Genomic DNA, 16,388 nt, shown 5'->3' on the forward strand with positions numbered 1-16,388 from the left:
TGTGTACAATCTGCTCCCTCCCCCCACCGACGCTCAGTAACAGCAGTGTGTACCATCCCCTCCCTCCCCCCACACCCCTCAGTAACAGCAGTGTGTACCATCCCCTCCCTCCCCCCACCCCCCTCAGTAACAGCAGTGTGTACCATCCCCTCCCTCCCCCACTTCCCCTCAGTAACAGCAGTGTGTACCATCCCCTCCCTCCCCCCATCTCCCCTCAGTAACAGCAGTGTGTACCATCCCCTCCCTCCACTGACGCTCAGATACAGCAGTGTGTACCATCCCTCCCTCCCCCCACCCCCCCTCAGTAACAGCTGTGTGTACCAACTCCTCCCTCCCCCCACCGACGCTCAGTAACTGCATTGTGTACCAACCCCTCCCTCCCCCCACCGACGCTCAGTAACAGCAGTGTGTACCATCCCCTCCCTCCCCTCCCCCCACTCAGTAACAGCAGTGTGTACCATCCCCTACCCCCCCACCCCCCTCAGTAACAGCAGTGTGTACCATCCCCTCCCTCCCCCCACCCCCCTCAGTAACAGCAGTGTGTACCATCCCCTCCCTCCCCCCACCCCCCCTCATTAACAGCAGTGTGTACCATCCCCTCCCTCCCCCACCCCCCTCAGTAACAGCAGTGTGTACCAGCTACAAGACCCACTGCAGAAACTCACCAAAGACCCTCAGGCAGCACCTTCCAAACCCACGGCCCCTTCCATCTGGAAGGACAAGGGGCAGCAGGTACATGGGAACCCCACCCCCCTGCAAGTTCCCCTCCCCTCACAATCCTGATTTAGGAATATATCAGCCTTCAGTGTCGCTCGGTCAGAATCCTGCAACTCCTACCCTCGCAGCACTGTGGGTGTCACCCCACCACATGGATGGCAGCAGTTCTCGATCACTCGGGGTGTGGAATAAACGGGAATATTGCCAGCCCAGTCTCTGGTCAATGTCAAAAATTATCCAATATTCTGCATCAGGATATAGGAAGCGTGGGCTTGGTTTGAAAGCAGAAGGCTGGCAGAAAACATCTCTCAAAGTCGAGTGCTAAAGCTTGCAAACATACCAGAGATTAGCGTGATGTACGCAGTTATCATCCAAATCATTAATGGCATCCCGCACTGAGAATTCCTGTCTGTGGGTCTTTGTCAAACAGAACCTGACCCTCCTGACAATAAAGCACTCGTTCCCAAACCAAGCAGACTGCCTCTCTCTGACAAATCATGTATAACCTCTTGTGTTTGCAAAGGAAAGCAGAAGTGACTTGAAATAGCAAATGATATGGGGAAGAGGTTCCTTAGTATATAAATTGTGCTGGGATTGCAATCTGCTATAGTTCTACTTTGTGCTGGGAATATAATCTGCTGCTGTTTACTTTGTGCTGGGATTACAATCTGCTGTTGTTTTACTTTGTGTTGGGATTGCAATCTGCTGTTGTTTACGTTGTGTTGGGATTGCAATCTGCTGTTGTTTACGTTGTGCTGGGAATACAATCTGCTGTTGTTTTACGTTGTGCTGGGATTGCAATCTGCTGTTGTTTACGTTGTGCTGGGAATACAATCTGCTGTTGTTTTACATTGTGCTGGGATTGCAATCTGCTGTTGGTTACATTGTGCTGGGATTGCAATCTGCTGTTGGTTACGTTGTGCTGGGATTGTAATCTGCTGTTGTTTTACTTTCTGCTGGGAATGCGATCTGCTGGTGTTTTACGTTGTGCTGGGAATATAATCTGCTGTTGTTTACGTTGTGCTGGGATTACAATCTGCTGTTGTTTACGTCATGCTGGGAATACAATCTGCTGTTGTTTACGTTGTGCTGGGATTGCGATCTGCTGTTTTACGTTGTGCTGGGATTGCGACCTGACATCCCATTTTGATCCCATCATCCAGTTGCCAGGATGAATCTAATCACTGAGCAACTGTAATTAAATCCTGATAAATGTGAGTTGATGGTCTCTGGAGAGTGGTACGGGCGACGTCCGCAATCTTGCGTTCAGTTGGGGTCTTGCACCAGTATCAAGACATTGTGAAACTTGAAAAGGTTCAGAAAAGATTTACAAGGATGTTGCCAGGGTTGGAGGATCTGAGCTACAGGGAGAGGCTGAACAGGCTGGGGCTGTTTTCCCTGGAGCGTCGGAGGCTGAGGGGTGACCTTATAGAGGTTTATAAAATCATGAGGGGCATGGATAGGGTAAATAGACAAGGTCTCTTCCCCCTGGGGTGGGAGAGTCCAGAACTAGAGGGGCATAGGTTTAGGGTGAGAGGGGAAAGATATAAAAGGGACCTGAGGGGCAACATTTTCATACAGAGGGTGGCCCGTGTATGGAATGAGCTGCCGGAGGAAGTGGTGGAGGCTGGTACAATGACAGCATTTAAGAGGCATGTGTTGGGTATATGAATAGGAAGGGTTTGGAGGGATGCTGATAGGTGGGACTAGATTAGGTGAGATATCCTGACTCCCCAAAGCCTGTCCCACCACCGACAAGGCCCAAGGCAGGAGGGGGAAGGAATACTCCCCACTTGCCCCTGGATGGGGGCAGCTCCAACAACACTCGAGAAGCTCCACACCATCCAGGGACAAAGCAGCCCCCAGCTGGATTGGCCCCACACCCACAAACATCCCCTCCCTCCCCCCACTGACGCTCAGTAACAGCAGTGTGTACCATCCCCTCCCTCCCCCCACTGACGCTCAGTAACAGCAGTGTGTACCATCCCCTCCCTCCCCCCACTGACGCTCAGTAACAGCAGTGTGTACCATCCCCTCCCTCCCTCCCCCCACTGATGGGTTAGTCCGGAGGGTCTGTTTTTATGTTGTACACCTCTATCACTCTGAGAGGCATCACGACAAGGGAATGCTCAATGAGTGATAGGGCACTGGGAAGCTCCGAGGAATACTGGGGGGGGGGGGGGGGGGGGGGTTGTCCATAGATTCTTAAAGGTGGTAGCGCAGGTTAATAGGGTGGTTCAGGAAGCTTGCCTTTATCAACTGGAGTGTAGATCCTGAGAGCAGGGAGGAGAGGCTGGAGCTGGACTGGACTTTGTAGGGGAAAAGGTCTGAGGCTTAACATGACAGTCTCGCCATTCTCAACCTCACCCTGGCCTGAGGAATGGTCGCTGTCAGGTCAAAACACCAGCAATCCTCTCTCTCTCTCTCTCTCTCTGACGAGATAGCCTTACTGTGGTCCTCAGGGACACTTCCAATCCTGGTGTGTGCAGTTCTGGGCCCCGAGAAGGACAGGGGCTGCACTGGTACAGAGGGAGGCAGACCAGGAAGTTGCCCTGGGATGGAGCAGTTCAGCGATGGAGGGGGAGTCTAGGGAAGAGCAGGCTGTTCCCTCTGGAACAGAGAATAGAGTCACAGAGATGCACAGCACAGAAAAAGACCATTCGGCCCAACTCGTCCATGCTGACCAGATGATCCTAAATTAATCCAGTCCCATTAGCCAGCACTTGGCCCATATCTCACCAAACCCTTCCTATTCATATACCCATCCAGATGCCTTTTAAATGTTGCAATTGTACCAGCGTCCACCACATCCCCTGGCAGCTCATTCCATACATGTACCACCCTCTGGGTGAAAATGTTGCGCCTTAGGTCCCTTTTATATCTTTCCCCTCTCGCCCTAAAGCTATGCCCTCTAGTTCTGGACTCCCCCCACCCCAGGGAAAAGATCTGTGAAGCGGAGGTTGAGGGGAGACCTGACAGAGGTGTAGACGGTTATGCAGGGCATGGACAGATTAGATTAGATTCTCTACAACGTGTAAATGGGCCATTTGTCCCAAAAACACACACCGAACCTCTGAAGGGGAACCGACACAGACTCATTCCCCTCCGACTAATGCACCTAACACCATGGGCAATTTAGATTAGATGAGATTACTTACAGTGTGTAAACAGGCCATTCGGCCCAACAAGTCCACACCGACCCTCCGAAGAGCAACCCACCCAGACCCATTCCCCTACATTTACCCCTTCACCTAACACTATGGGCAATTTAGCATGACCAATTCACCTAACCTGTACATCCCTGGGCACTATGGGACAATTTCCCATGGCCAATCCACCCTAACCTGCACATCCCAGGGCACTATGGGACAATTTCCCATGGCCAATCCACCCAAACCTGCACATCCCTGGACACTATGGGACAATTTCCCATGGCCAATCCACCCTAACCTGCACATCCCTGGGCACTATGGGCAATTTAGCATGGCCAATCCACCCTAACCTGCACATCCCTGGACACTAGGGGACAATTTAGCATGGCCAATCCACCCTAACCTGCACATCCCTGGACACTATGGGACAATTTCCCATGGCCAATCCACCCTAACCTGCAAATCCCTGGACACTATGGGACAATTTCCCATGGCCAATCCACCCTAACCTGCACATCCCTGGGCACTATGGGACAATTTCCCATGGCCAATCCACCCTAACCTGCACATCCCTGGGCACTATGGGACAATTTCCCATAGCCAATCCACCCTAACCTGCACATCCCTGGGCACTATGGGACAATTTCCCATGGCCAATCCACCCTAAGCTGCACATCCCTGGACACTATGGGACAATTTCCCATGGCCAATCCACCCTAACCTGCACATCCCTGGACACTATGGGACAATTTCCCATGGCCAGTCCACCCTAACCTGCACATCCCTGGACACTATGGGACAATTTCCCATGGCCAATCCACCCTAACCTGCACATCCCTGGGCACTATGGGACAATTTCCCATAGCCAATCCACCCTAACCTGCACATCCCTGGGCACTATGGGACAATTTCCCATGGCCAATCCACCCTAACCTGCACATCCCTGGACACTATGGGACAATTTCCCATGGCCAATCCACCCTAACCTGCACATCCCTGGGCACTATGGGCAATTTAGCATGGCCAATCCACCCTAACCTGCACATCCCTGGGCACTATGGGACAATTTCCCATGGCCAATCCACCCTAACCTGCACATCCCTGGACACTATGGGACAATTTCCCATGGCCAATCCACCCTAACCTGCACATCCCTGGGCACTATGGGACAATTTAGCATGGCCAATCCACCCTAACCTGCACATCTTTGAATTGTGGGAGGAAACCGGAGCACCCAGAGGAAACCCACACAGACACGGGCAGAATGTGCAAACTCCAGACAGAGAATTACCCCGAGACGGGAATCGAACCCGGGTCCCAGGCGTTCTGTGACGGCAGTGCAAACCACTGAGCCACCATGCCTCCCTAGGGAGGAGGGGGTGGGGGAAAATGAAGTTGCTGAGCCTCTTACTCACAGGGTCAATGACAAGGTTGGGGGGTGTGGTGGGGATGCATCACTTAGAAATGACGGGCAGGAAATTGAGAGGGGATTTGAGGAGGGGCATTTTCACCCAGGGGGTAGGGGTGTATGGGTTTGGAATGAACTGCCTGGGGGTGGGGGTGGTGGGGAGGGTTAGTTGAGGTGGGAAACTTCACAACATTTGAAAAGCACATGGATGACTACTTGGGAAAGTCATAACATTCAAGGTGATGGGGCTAGAGCAGGCAAGAGGGCTTGCTGTTGATGGGTCAGTGCTAACCCGATGGGCCGAAGGGTCTCTCCCATGCTGCGTGGCTGCGCTGTCGACAGACAAGAGAAAATAGGAAGAGAGTCTGTCAGCCAGAACTAACCCTCAACGACACAATAAACTTCCATTTACAGAGAACGGAGGAGATCTTGCTTTCAAGTTGGAAGTGAGCGCACGAGACACAAGGCTAGCAATTATTCTTATTCACTCATAAGGAGGGGGTGTCATGTGCTGGCTGGGCCCAGTATTTATCACCCCCCTGTCCCTAGTTGCCCCCCTTGAGAAGGTGGGGGTGAGCTGCCTCCTTGACCCCCTGCAGTCCATGTGCTGTAGGGTAGACCCACAATGTCCCTGAGGGAGGGAATCGCAGGATTCTGACCCAGGAAGGAACGGCCGATATATTTCCAAGTCGGGATGGTGAGGGGAGGGGAACTTGCAGGGGGGTGGGGTTCCCATGGACCTGCTGCCCCTTGTCCTTCCAGATGGAAGGGGCCATGGGTTTGGAAGGTGCTGCCTGAGGGTCTTTGGTGAGTTTCTGCAGTGGGTCTTGTAGCTGGTACAACACTGCTGTTACTGAGGGGGGGCGGTGGGGAGGGGATGGTACACACTGCTGTTACTGGGGGGGGGAGGGAGGGGATGGTACACACTGCTGTTACTGAGGGGGGGGTGGGGGGAGGGAGGGGATGGTACACACTGCTGTTACTGAGGGGGGTGGGGAGAGGGAGGGGATGGTACACATTGCTGTTACTGAGGGGGGGTGGGGGGGAGGGGATGGTACACACTGCTGTTACTGAGGGGGGTGGGGGAGTGAGGGGATGGTACACACTGTTGCTACTGGGGGGGGGGGGGGGAGGGAGGGGATGGTACACACTGCTGTTACTGAGGGGGGGAGGAGGGAGGGGATGGTACACACTGCTGTTACTGAGGGGGCGAGGGAGGGGATGGTACACACTGCTGTTACTGAGGGGGGTGGGGGGGAGGGAGGGGATGGTACACACTGCTGTTACTGAGGGGGCGTGGGGGGAGGGAGGGGATGGTACACACTGCTGTTACTGAGGGGGGTGGGGGGAGGGGATGGGACACACTGCTGTAACTGAGGGGGGTGGGGGGAGGGAGGGGATGGTACACACTGTTGCTACTGGGGGGGTGGGGGGGAGGGAGGGGATGGTACATACTGCTGTTACTGAGGGGGGGTGGGGGGAGGGAGGGGATGGTACACACTGCTGTTACTGAGGGGGGGTGGGGAGAGGGAGGGGATGGTGCACACTGCTGTTACTGAGGGGGGGAGGGAATGGAACACACTGCTGTTACTGAGGGGGGGAGGAGGGAGGGGATGGTACACACTGCTGTTACTGGGGGGGTTGGGGGGAGGGAGGTGATGGTGCACACTGCTGTTACTGAGGGGAGGAGGGGATGGTACACACTGCTGTTACTGAGTGTCGGTGAGGGTGGGAGGGAGGGGATGGTACACACTGCTGCTACTGTGCGTCGGTGGGGGGAGGGAGGGGATGGAGCACACTGCTGTTACTGAATGTCGGCGTGTGAGGGAGGGAACGGAACATACTGCGGTTATTGAGCGTCAGTGTGGGGAGGGAGGCGATGGTACACACTGCTGTTACAGAACTTTTGTGGTTGGGGGGGATGGGGATGGTACAAACTACTGTTGTTGTGGTTCTGTTCGCCGACCTAGGAGTTTTTCTTGTAAATGTTTCATCCCCTTTCTAGGTGCCATCCTCAGTGCTTGGGAGCCTCCTGTGAAGCGCTTCTGTGATGTTTCCTCCGGCATTTATACTGGTTTGAATCTGCCGCTTCCGGTTGGCAGTTGCTGTGCCGGTATATAGGGTCTCGGTCGATGTGTCTGTTGATAGAATCTGTGGATGAGTGCCATGCTTCTAGGAATTCCCTGGCTGTTCCCTGTTTGGCCTGTCCTATAATAGTGGTGTTGTCCCAGGCGAATTCATGTTGTTTGTCATCTGAGTGTACGGCTACTAGGGATAGCTGGTCGTGTCGTTTCGTGACTAGTTGGTGTTCATGGATGCGGGTTGTTAGCTGTCTTCCTGTTTGTCCTATGTAGTGTTTTGTGCAGTCCTTGCATGGGATTTTGTGCACTACGTTGGTTTTGCTCATGCTGGGTATCGGGTCCTTTGTCCTGGTGAGTTGTTGTCTGAGAGTGGCTGTTGGTTTGTGTGCTGTTATGAGTCCTAGTGGTCGCAGTAGCCTGGCTATCAGTTCGGAAATGCTCCTGATGTATGGGAGTGTGGCTAGTCCTTTGGGTTGCGCATGTCCTCGTTCCGTTGTCTTTCCCTGAGGCATCTGTTGATGAAATTGCGCGGATATCCGTTTTTGTTAAATACTTTGTATAGGTGTTCTTCTTCCTCTTTTTGTAGTTCAGGTGTGCTGCAGTGTGTTGTGGCCATTTTGAATAATGTCCTGATGCGACTTCGTTTCTGTGTGTTGGGGTGGTTGCTTTCATAGTTCAGGACTTGGTCTGTATGTGTGGCTTTTCTGTATACCTTCATGGTGAATTCTCCATTCGGTGTTCTTTGTACCATCATCCACTGGGACTCATAACAGCACACAAACCAACAGCCTCTCTCAGACAACAACTCACCGGGACAAAGGACCCGATACCCAACATGAGCAAAACCAACGTAGTGTATAAATTCCCATGCAAGGACTGCACAAAACATTACATAGGACAAACAGGAAGACAGCTAACAACCCGCATCCATGAACACCAACTAGCCAAGGAACGACACGACCAGCTATCCCTAGTAGCCGTACACTCAGATGACAAGCAACAACAACGAGCATCCGAGCTACAAATCTTCTCCCAAACTTTGAACACATTGCTGTTGCTGAGCGTCGGTGGTGGGAGGGAGGGGATGGTACACACTGCTGTTACTGAGTGTCGGTGAGGGGGGGAAGGGAGTGGATGGTACACACTGCTGTTACTGTGCGTCGGTGGGGGGAGGGAGGGGATGGAGCACACTGCTGTTACTGAATATCGGCGTGTGAGGGAGGGAACGGAACATACTGCGGTTATTGAGCGTCAGTGTGGGGAGGGAGGGGATGGTACACACTGCTGTTACAGAACGTCGGTGGTGGGGGGGAATGGGGATGGTACAAACTACTGTTGTTGTGGTTCTGTTCGCCGACCTAGGAGTTTTTCTTGTAAATGTTTCATCCCCTGTCTAGGTGACATCCTCAGTGCTTGGGAGCCTCCTGTGAAGCACTTCTGTGATGTTTCCTCCGGCATTTATACTGGTTTGAATCTGCCGCTTCCGGTTGGCAGTTGCTGTGCCGGTATATAGGGTCTCGGTCGATGTGTCTGTTGATAGAATTTGTGGATGAGTGCCATGCCTCTAGGAATTCCCTGGCTGTTCCCTGTTTGGCTTGTCCTATAATAGTGGTGTTGTCCCAGTCGATTTCATGTTGTTTGTCATCTGAGTGTACGGCTACTAAGGATAGCTGGTCGTGTTGTTTCATGGCTAGTTGGTGTTCATGGATGCGGGTTGTTAGCTGTCTTCCTGTTTGTCCTATGTAGTGTTTTGTGCAGTCCTTGCATGGGATTATATGTTGGTTTTGCTCATGTTGGGTATCGGGTCCTTTGTCCTGGTGAGTTGTTGTCTGAGAGAGGCTGTTGGTTTGTGTGCTGTTATATACCGGCCACTGCAGCGGACAGCAACTGACAACCGGAAGCGGCAGATTCAAACCAGTATAAATGCCGGCGGGGTCTGCGACATTGTCTGTATGGTATGATTCCCCAAGTGTGGCTGTGTCAGGCTGTTGCTTGGCCAGTCTGTGGGACAGCTCTCCCAGTGTAGGCACTAGGCCCCCAGATATTAATGAGGAGGGCTTTATAGGGTTGGACAGGGGTCCTTCTGCTGGTGTCTTTTCCAATGCCTCAGTGGTCCATCTGGTTTCATTTCTTTGAGACTTTGTAGCGATTAGTAAAACTGAGTGGCTTGCTCGGCCATTTCAGAGGGCAATTATGAGTCAAACCCATTGCAGTGGGTCTGGAGTCATGTGTAGGCCAGACCAGGTAAGATTTACTTCCCCGAAGGACATTAGTGAACCAGATGGGTTTTAAAATCACAAGAAATAACAAGGTGGAGGGTACATTTTTACTGTACAAAGGGGAGAGCACTGATTGACTGGCCAGTGGACTCTGATTTGTATCGACATTGCTTTGGGAAATGCACCAGTTGATGGTGACTGACAGTTAACTGCCGAGCCAGGTTTTATCCTAAGCAGCTGGATTCTGATTGCTCAAGTCACCAAGAAATGAACCAGCGAATGACTCTCACCTGGTTTCTGTCAGCAAATGACAGTGCACTGTCCCTTGATATCTGTAACCCCAAGCCCAATTAGCAACGTGACTGCCCGTCTGTTTCGTGCATATTCAGGATTATTCAACATAAATTCACAATTAACTTCCAGTCATTGACATGGTGATAGAAACATAGACAATAGGTGCAGGAGTTGGCCATTCGGCCCTTCCAGCCTGCCCCACCATCCAATACGATCATGGCTGACTGTAGAATCTCAGGATCCCATTCCCACCCTCTCCCCTTGATCCCTTTAGCCTCATGATCCACATCCACCTCCCTCTTGGATGTATCTAATGAACTGGCCCCCAACAGCTTCCTGTGGGACAGAATTCCACAGGCTCCCAACTCCCTGAGTGAAGACATTCTCCCTCATCTCAGTCCGGAATGGCTTCCCCCTTTATTCTGAGGCTGTGACCCCCTAGTTCTGGATTTCCCCAACATTTCTCCCACATCCAGCCTGTCCAGTCCCATCAGGATTGTATAGGTTTCTATGAGAATCCACCCCGACATTCCCCTAAATTCCAGTCAATCCAGCCTTCCCTCATGTGTCAGTCCCGGGAATCAGTCTGCTGAACCTTCGCTGGGATCCCTCAATAGCGGGAATGTCCCATCCTCAAGACTAGGAGACCGAATCTGCACACAATCCTCAAGGAGTAGCCTCAACAAGGCGCTGGGTAACTGCAGCAGGACGCCCTCACTGCAATACCCCAATCCTCTCGCTAGGGAGGCCAGCATCAGCTCCCCCTCACTGCTTGCTCCCCCCCACCGCCTGCCAACCTCAGAGACTGTTCCACTGAGACACCCAGGTGTTTGTCCCAAGTAGTGTCCAATCACATTCAATTGCAGGTAGCACCCAATTGGCACTCCCTGCTTGTACAATATATTCTCGTGATTCTTGCAAAGTGTCCTGATGTGCCGTAAGATGTAAAGCTCTGTTAAGATGTGTCCCTTTCTCTTTCGCGATACAAGTTCAACTTTGAAAGCCCTGCACTTGGAAGCCTGAAATGACGAGAGCACTCATCACTGGCGTTTCAGAGCTCACATGTTGTTTTGCAGGAGACGCAGAGCTGAGACGGGACGAGACGTCGTGTGTGCATCAGGCCGGAGAGGCAAGAAAGTATGGGAGCAACACTTCATACGGCATGGGGAAAGGGAATGATCAATTTGGGAGGGACATGCAGCAAGAAGTGCTCACTGAGAAGATCAGCGGAAGGATCATGAGGCTTTGAATTGTGATTAATTGTTGCATTGCCTCGTAGGAGGAGTAGGGGACCTGTTAACACCTTTTCTGCTTCGTTCACTGTAAACCGTGCATCATCGCGACAGGGGAATAGGGCAATGACACAGATCACTTGCCAAGTCTTAATTTAACCTTCTTCAGAAAGGAAGAGGGAGTGTATATACCAACACTCTGTCGTTGCTGATGTGTTAGGGAGGAGTCATATCTTTCGTTTGAAAAGGGATAAAACATTTGCAAATTTAAAATTTACTAACCATGCTTCTTATCTTCACACCCAAATGATTTATATAAATAAAAGCTTAGCACTGATCCCTGTGGCACAGCACTGTTCACAGGCCTTCAGTCCAATAAGCAACCCTCTACCACCACCCTCTGTCTCCTACTTTCTTGCCAACCTTTAGATTAGATTAGATTACTTACAGTGTGGAAACAGGCCCTTCGGCCCAACAAGTCCACACCGACCCGCCGAAGCGAAACCCACCCATACCCCTACATTTACCCCTTACCTAACACTACGGGCAATTTAGCATGGCCAATTCACCTGACCCGCACATCTTTGGACTGTGGGAGGGAACCGGAGCACCCGGAGGAAACCCACGCAGACACGGGGAGAACGTGCAAACTCCCTTGTATCCAATTAGTTAGCTACCTTGGATCCCAAGTGATCTAGCCTGACTAATCAGTCTACTGTGTGGAAATTTGATGAATGCTTTGGTGAAGTCCATATAGACAACATCTACCACTATGCTGTTAGGTCAAAGTAGTTCATATCAAATTGACATGAAAGACAGCTGAGACGTAAACGTTTTGTCCATTTCCTGAACAACTGAGCAGGTTGTGGCCTTGACAGAAGGTAGGATGTACATGCCAGCCTGATCTTGGAGGGAGTAAATTCGAGACCATTACTTTCAAAATAAATTGTCTTCATCTCACCACTGGCTCATTGGCCAATTGCCTTCAATTGAATTTTTTTTGACAGTGAAAATATATTTCTTTTGTTCACTGATGGGATGTGGGTGTCACTGGCTGGGTCCAACAGTTCCTAGTTACCCTTGAGTTTCTACATTTTTATTCTATCGAAATCCTTCATAATTTTCACTAGCCTAATTAAAATTCTCCCTGGAGTCTTTCCTGATGTGATCAGAATAATTTATTTCTTTTTAGGTTCTACACCTTGCCCCAGTCTGAGTACCAAGCTCCTGATAAACCTCTGCCATCTTTTTTTTCAAGACTTTATCTAACATTTTTAATTTTGTATGGCCTCACCTTCAATTCCAAAACCCAAGCATCCCCCGATCCCTTTTTCAACAGCATCATAATTTGTTCTGTGATTGCCAATTTCTGGATATAAACCCATTGCTTCTCCCCACCCCAGGAGGAATGTTGCTTTGTTCCTTAGGAGCCCACTTCTCTGCCATAACGCATTGCAGTAAATTGGAGGATATTCCACTCTTGGCCACAGCATTACTTCCATCAGCACCGGAGCTCATTTGTGGGCTCTGCACATTTGCAGCTGTGATCTCCAGCATCTGCAGACCTCATTTTTTACTCGAAGATTTTAACCTACTGCGAATCCTCTTGCAAGGATGCCTTCCTTGAAGAAGCTCTCTTCCTCCCTCTACAAGGATTTCAGTGAGTCTCTCTCTCACTGTACCCCCCAGGTCATCTCCTCTGCACAGAAGCTCTTCAGCCACATTCTCAAACAGACTCGTTACCACAGCCACATCTCCTTCCTCAGCACCTGTCTACGGAACCGACTGATCCCGCACGGACTCCGAACTACATTCCAACCAACAAAATTTGGACCCAACCAGGCCTCATTTCCCCTCCCCCCACCTTGTCTCAGTCGGTTCCCTCAACTCAGCACCGCCCTCCTAACCTGCAATCTCCTTCCTGACCTCTCCGGCCCCACCCCATTCCGGCCTATCACCCTCACCTTGACCTCCTTCCACCTATCCCACCTCCATCACCCCTCCCCAAGTCCCTCCTCCCTACCTTTTATCTTAGCCTGCTTGGCAAACTCTCTCTCATTCCTGATGAAGGGCTTATGCTCGAAACGTCAAATTTCCTATTCCTGAGATGCTGCCTAACCTGCTGTGCTTTAACCAGCAACACATTTTCGGCTCTGCCATTATGCAAGAAAAAGCTTTAGGAACAATCCAGATACCCCAAGAAGGTTCCTGGGGTTTCAAAGAAAGGACACCCGAATACAGGAGAGGGGTTGGGTCTAGCCTGTCAAACAGAATGAAAGTTGGAGTGGAATTGTGAGGGAGACGTCATCCTCAATGCACTCAGGACCCCATTTCCCCCAAATGAAGTGCTCCCTCCCTCTTCTTTTCCTACATTTATTTGACTCTGCACACTAGTTCAGTTGACCCTTTATTATTTATTTTCATGTGCTGGATGGGCCGTTGAAACCGGTGTTATGACTGAGCATAGCGGAGGAGGAAGAAGTGGCGGCCTAACATTTTTCCTGGATGAGGGCAGATAACGTCCAGCCCCACATCTCTATTTGTGCTTCAGTTTACACGTGCAAGGCTTTACCCCCTACCTAACACTACGGACAATTTAGCATGGCCATTTCACCTGACCCACACATCTTTGGATTGTGGGAGGAAACCGGAGCACACCCACACAGACACGGGGAGAACGTGCAAACTCCACACAGTCAGTCGCCTGAGGCGGGAACTGAACCTGGGTCTCTGGCGCTGTGAAGCAGCAGTGCTAACCACTGTGCCACCGTGCCGCCCACTAATAGGTCTTTCTAATTCACCAGTCTGTGTCCTCCTGAAATCTATCTGTGTCCTCTTCACCATTGACTGCTATTTCAAGTTTTGCACCATTTTCAAACTTTGCTTTGAACAATCAATTTGTGGTATTTAAAATAAATGAAGAAATATTGACTCTCAACTGTCTCTGGAGTGACACCACTTTGTTCCAGTTTAAGAGTAACCATTTACCACCATTCTCTCTTTCGTTTCCTTGCTAATTTCATATCCAGACCATGACTGTTTATTTCCAAGGGAAACTATGTGGTTTATTTCTCAAAATACTTTGTAAGTTCAGACCACATCACATTAATGAAACTTGTCCATTACTCCATCCAAGATCATTTTTTTAAGTTAGACGAACAAATTTGCCTTTCATTGATGTAACTGATATTTTCACAAAATGACCATTTTCCATCACTGTAGTTCTCTAAAGGTTCCCCTGCCACTGACATTAGGGGAACTTACCATTAGTTCCTGGTTTCCTGATATTACCTTTTTAAACAGTGTTAAATTTCAACCCTTCAGTTCTCTGGCACTGTTCTTCCATCTAAGGAGGATTGGAATATTCTGACCACAGCCTCGACATTCGTTTCCTCAGCAGTCTTAGGGGCATCTCATCTAACTGGAGGATGTTATTTTTCCTTCAATGTCTCAACCAACATTCACCCTTTGAGCATTAATATCAAAACAAATCATCCAGCTGCTGTGAGTACTTGAAGTGCATGAATGAAGATTGATTTTAAAATAAAGGTCAGGAGGTTGAGAGGGGGTTTGAGGAGATTTATTCACAGGGTGGGAGGAGTCTGGGATGTATTGCCTGGGCAGGTAGTAGAGGTGGGAAACTTCACAACTTTGAAAAGATATGTGGATGAGCACTTGGAGATTCAGAACGTTCAAGGCTATGAAGGGACCTGGAGTTGTTTAGTGTAATCCTGGCAATTTAAACTCAATGAGCCAACATCTGTGTGGGTGGAAATAAGGACATGAGCAATCCTTAACAGCAGAGATTTGACACTCCAGAATACCTCTTCCCCAGAGAACAATATAATGGGGTTTAGGGGTCATGGAATGCTCTTAAGGCAGAGGGCAGTTGAGATTGTTTTAATGAATCCGGGAGAAAATTAAAAATCACACAACACCAGGTTATAATCCAACAGGTTTATTTGGAAGCAGTAGCTTTGGGAGGTGATTGTGGAGCAGAATCATAAGACACAGAATTTATAGCAACAGGGTCGCAGTGTCACGGAATGTAATATTTAATAAATTTAGATTAGATTACTTACAGTGTGGAAACAGGCCCTTCGGCCCAACAACTCCACACCGACCCTCCGAAGAGCAACCCACCCATACCCACTCCCCTACATTGACCCCTTCAGCTAACACTACGGGCAATTTAGCACGGCCAATTCACCTAACCCGCACGTTTTTTTTGGGGATTGTGGGAGGAAACCGGAGCACAATGAGTCACAGTGATCTTCCAAAGAGAAACCTACCCAGACCCATTCCCCTACTATCCTATATATTCTTGACTGATGCACCTAACCTATGTATCCCTGAACACTATGGGGCAACTTATTATGGCCAATTCACCTCTCCTACGTGCCTCTGAATTGTGGGAGGAAATCGGAGCACCCGGAGGAAACCCACGCAGACACGGGGAGAATGTGCAAACTCCACACAGTCAGTCGCCTGAGGCGGGAATTGAACCCGGGTCCCTGGCGCTGGGAGGCAGCAGTGCTAACCACTGGGCCACCCTGCCGCCCGTTTAGCTTAAGTTTTTCATCGTTTCGAATGATCGTGTCAGTTTCGGTTCCTTCCTATGCAAATCCCAGAGCATTTTTGAAGTTACATTCTCACGATAGCTTGAACAATAGGTGCCATCCCAATGCAGATAATGCATTGAAGATGTGAAGTTAAAGTCTGCCTGTGCCCCAATGTTAGGTCCCTGAGGCAGGGAGGTGGTGGTCCAGTGGTATTATCGCCGGATTGATAATGCAGCAATCTAAGTAATGTTCTGGGGAACAGAACCAGAAAATCCGAGAGAAACTCAACGGGTCTGACATCATCCATGGGAAGAAAGCAGGGATAGCATTTCGGGGTTGATGACATCCTAAGGAAGGTGGGATTGAATTCCACCTGGGGATGTGAGCTCCATTTTGTGATAAAACAGGGGACTGGAAGGAGGTGTCTAAGGCTGAATTGTTGATTGCTGGAAAAACCCATCTAGGTTCACCAATATCCTTCAGGGAAGGGAACTACCATCCTTACCTGGTCTGTGCCTACACGTGACTCCAGACCCCACAGCAATGTGGGTGACTCCTGGGCGATTAGGGATGGACAGTTGCTGACCAGCGATGCTTACATCCTGTGGATGAGGAACAAAACAAGGCGCATCTCAGAAGCACCATCCTGCAAGAGTCCTCAAAGGGAGGCTGATCTTTGACTCCCTTAAACATCAGGGCCTCCGTGGGATTGTCCTGTAGAGA

At 50.3% G+C, this 16,388-nt stretch overlaps 1 protein-coding gene across 1 annotated transcript in view; it reads right to left on the reverse strand.

The window, feature by feature from the left end:
- LOC132833934 (nectin-1-like) overlaps positions 1–1,222 on the reverse strand; it is a 32,864-nt gene extending 31,642 nt beyond the window's left edge. Inside the window, exon 1 of the mRNA XM_060852613.1 lies at positions 1,058–1,222. Coding sequence (XP_060708596.1) covers positions 1,058–1,106 — 49 coding nt within the window. The 5' untranslated portion in view covers positions 1,107–1,222. The remainder of the gene's footprint in view (positions 1–1,057) is intronic.
- Positions 1,223–16,388: the final 15,166 nt, after the last annotated feature.

The sequence above is a fragment of the Hemiscyllium ocellatum genome, chromosome 38 (genome assembly GCF_020745735.1).
Source record: "Hemiscyllium ocellatum isolate sHemOce1 chromosome 38, sHemOce1.pat.X.cur, whole genome shotgun sequence".
NCBI lineage: Eukaryota > Metazoa > Chordata > Chondrichthyes > Orectolobiformes > Hemiscylliidae > Hemiscyllium > Hemiscyllium ocellatum.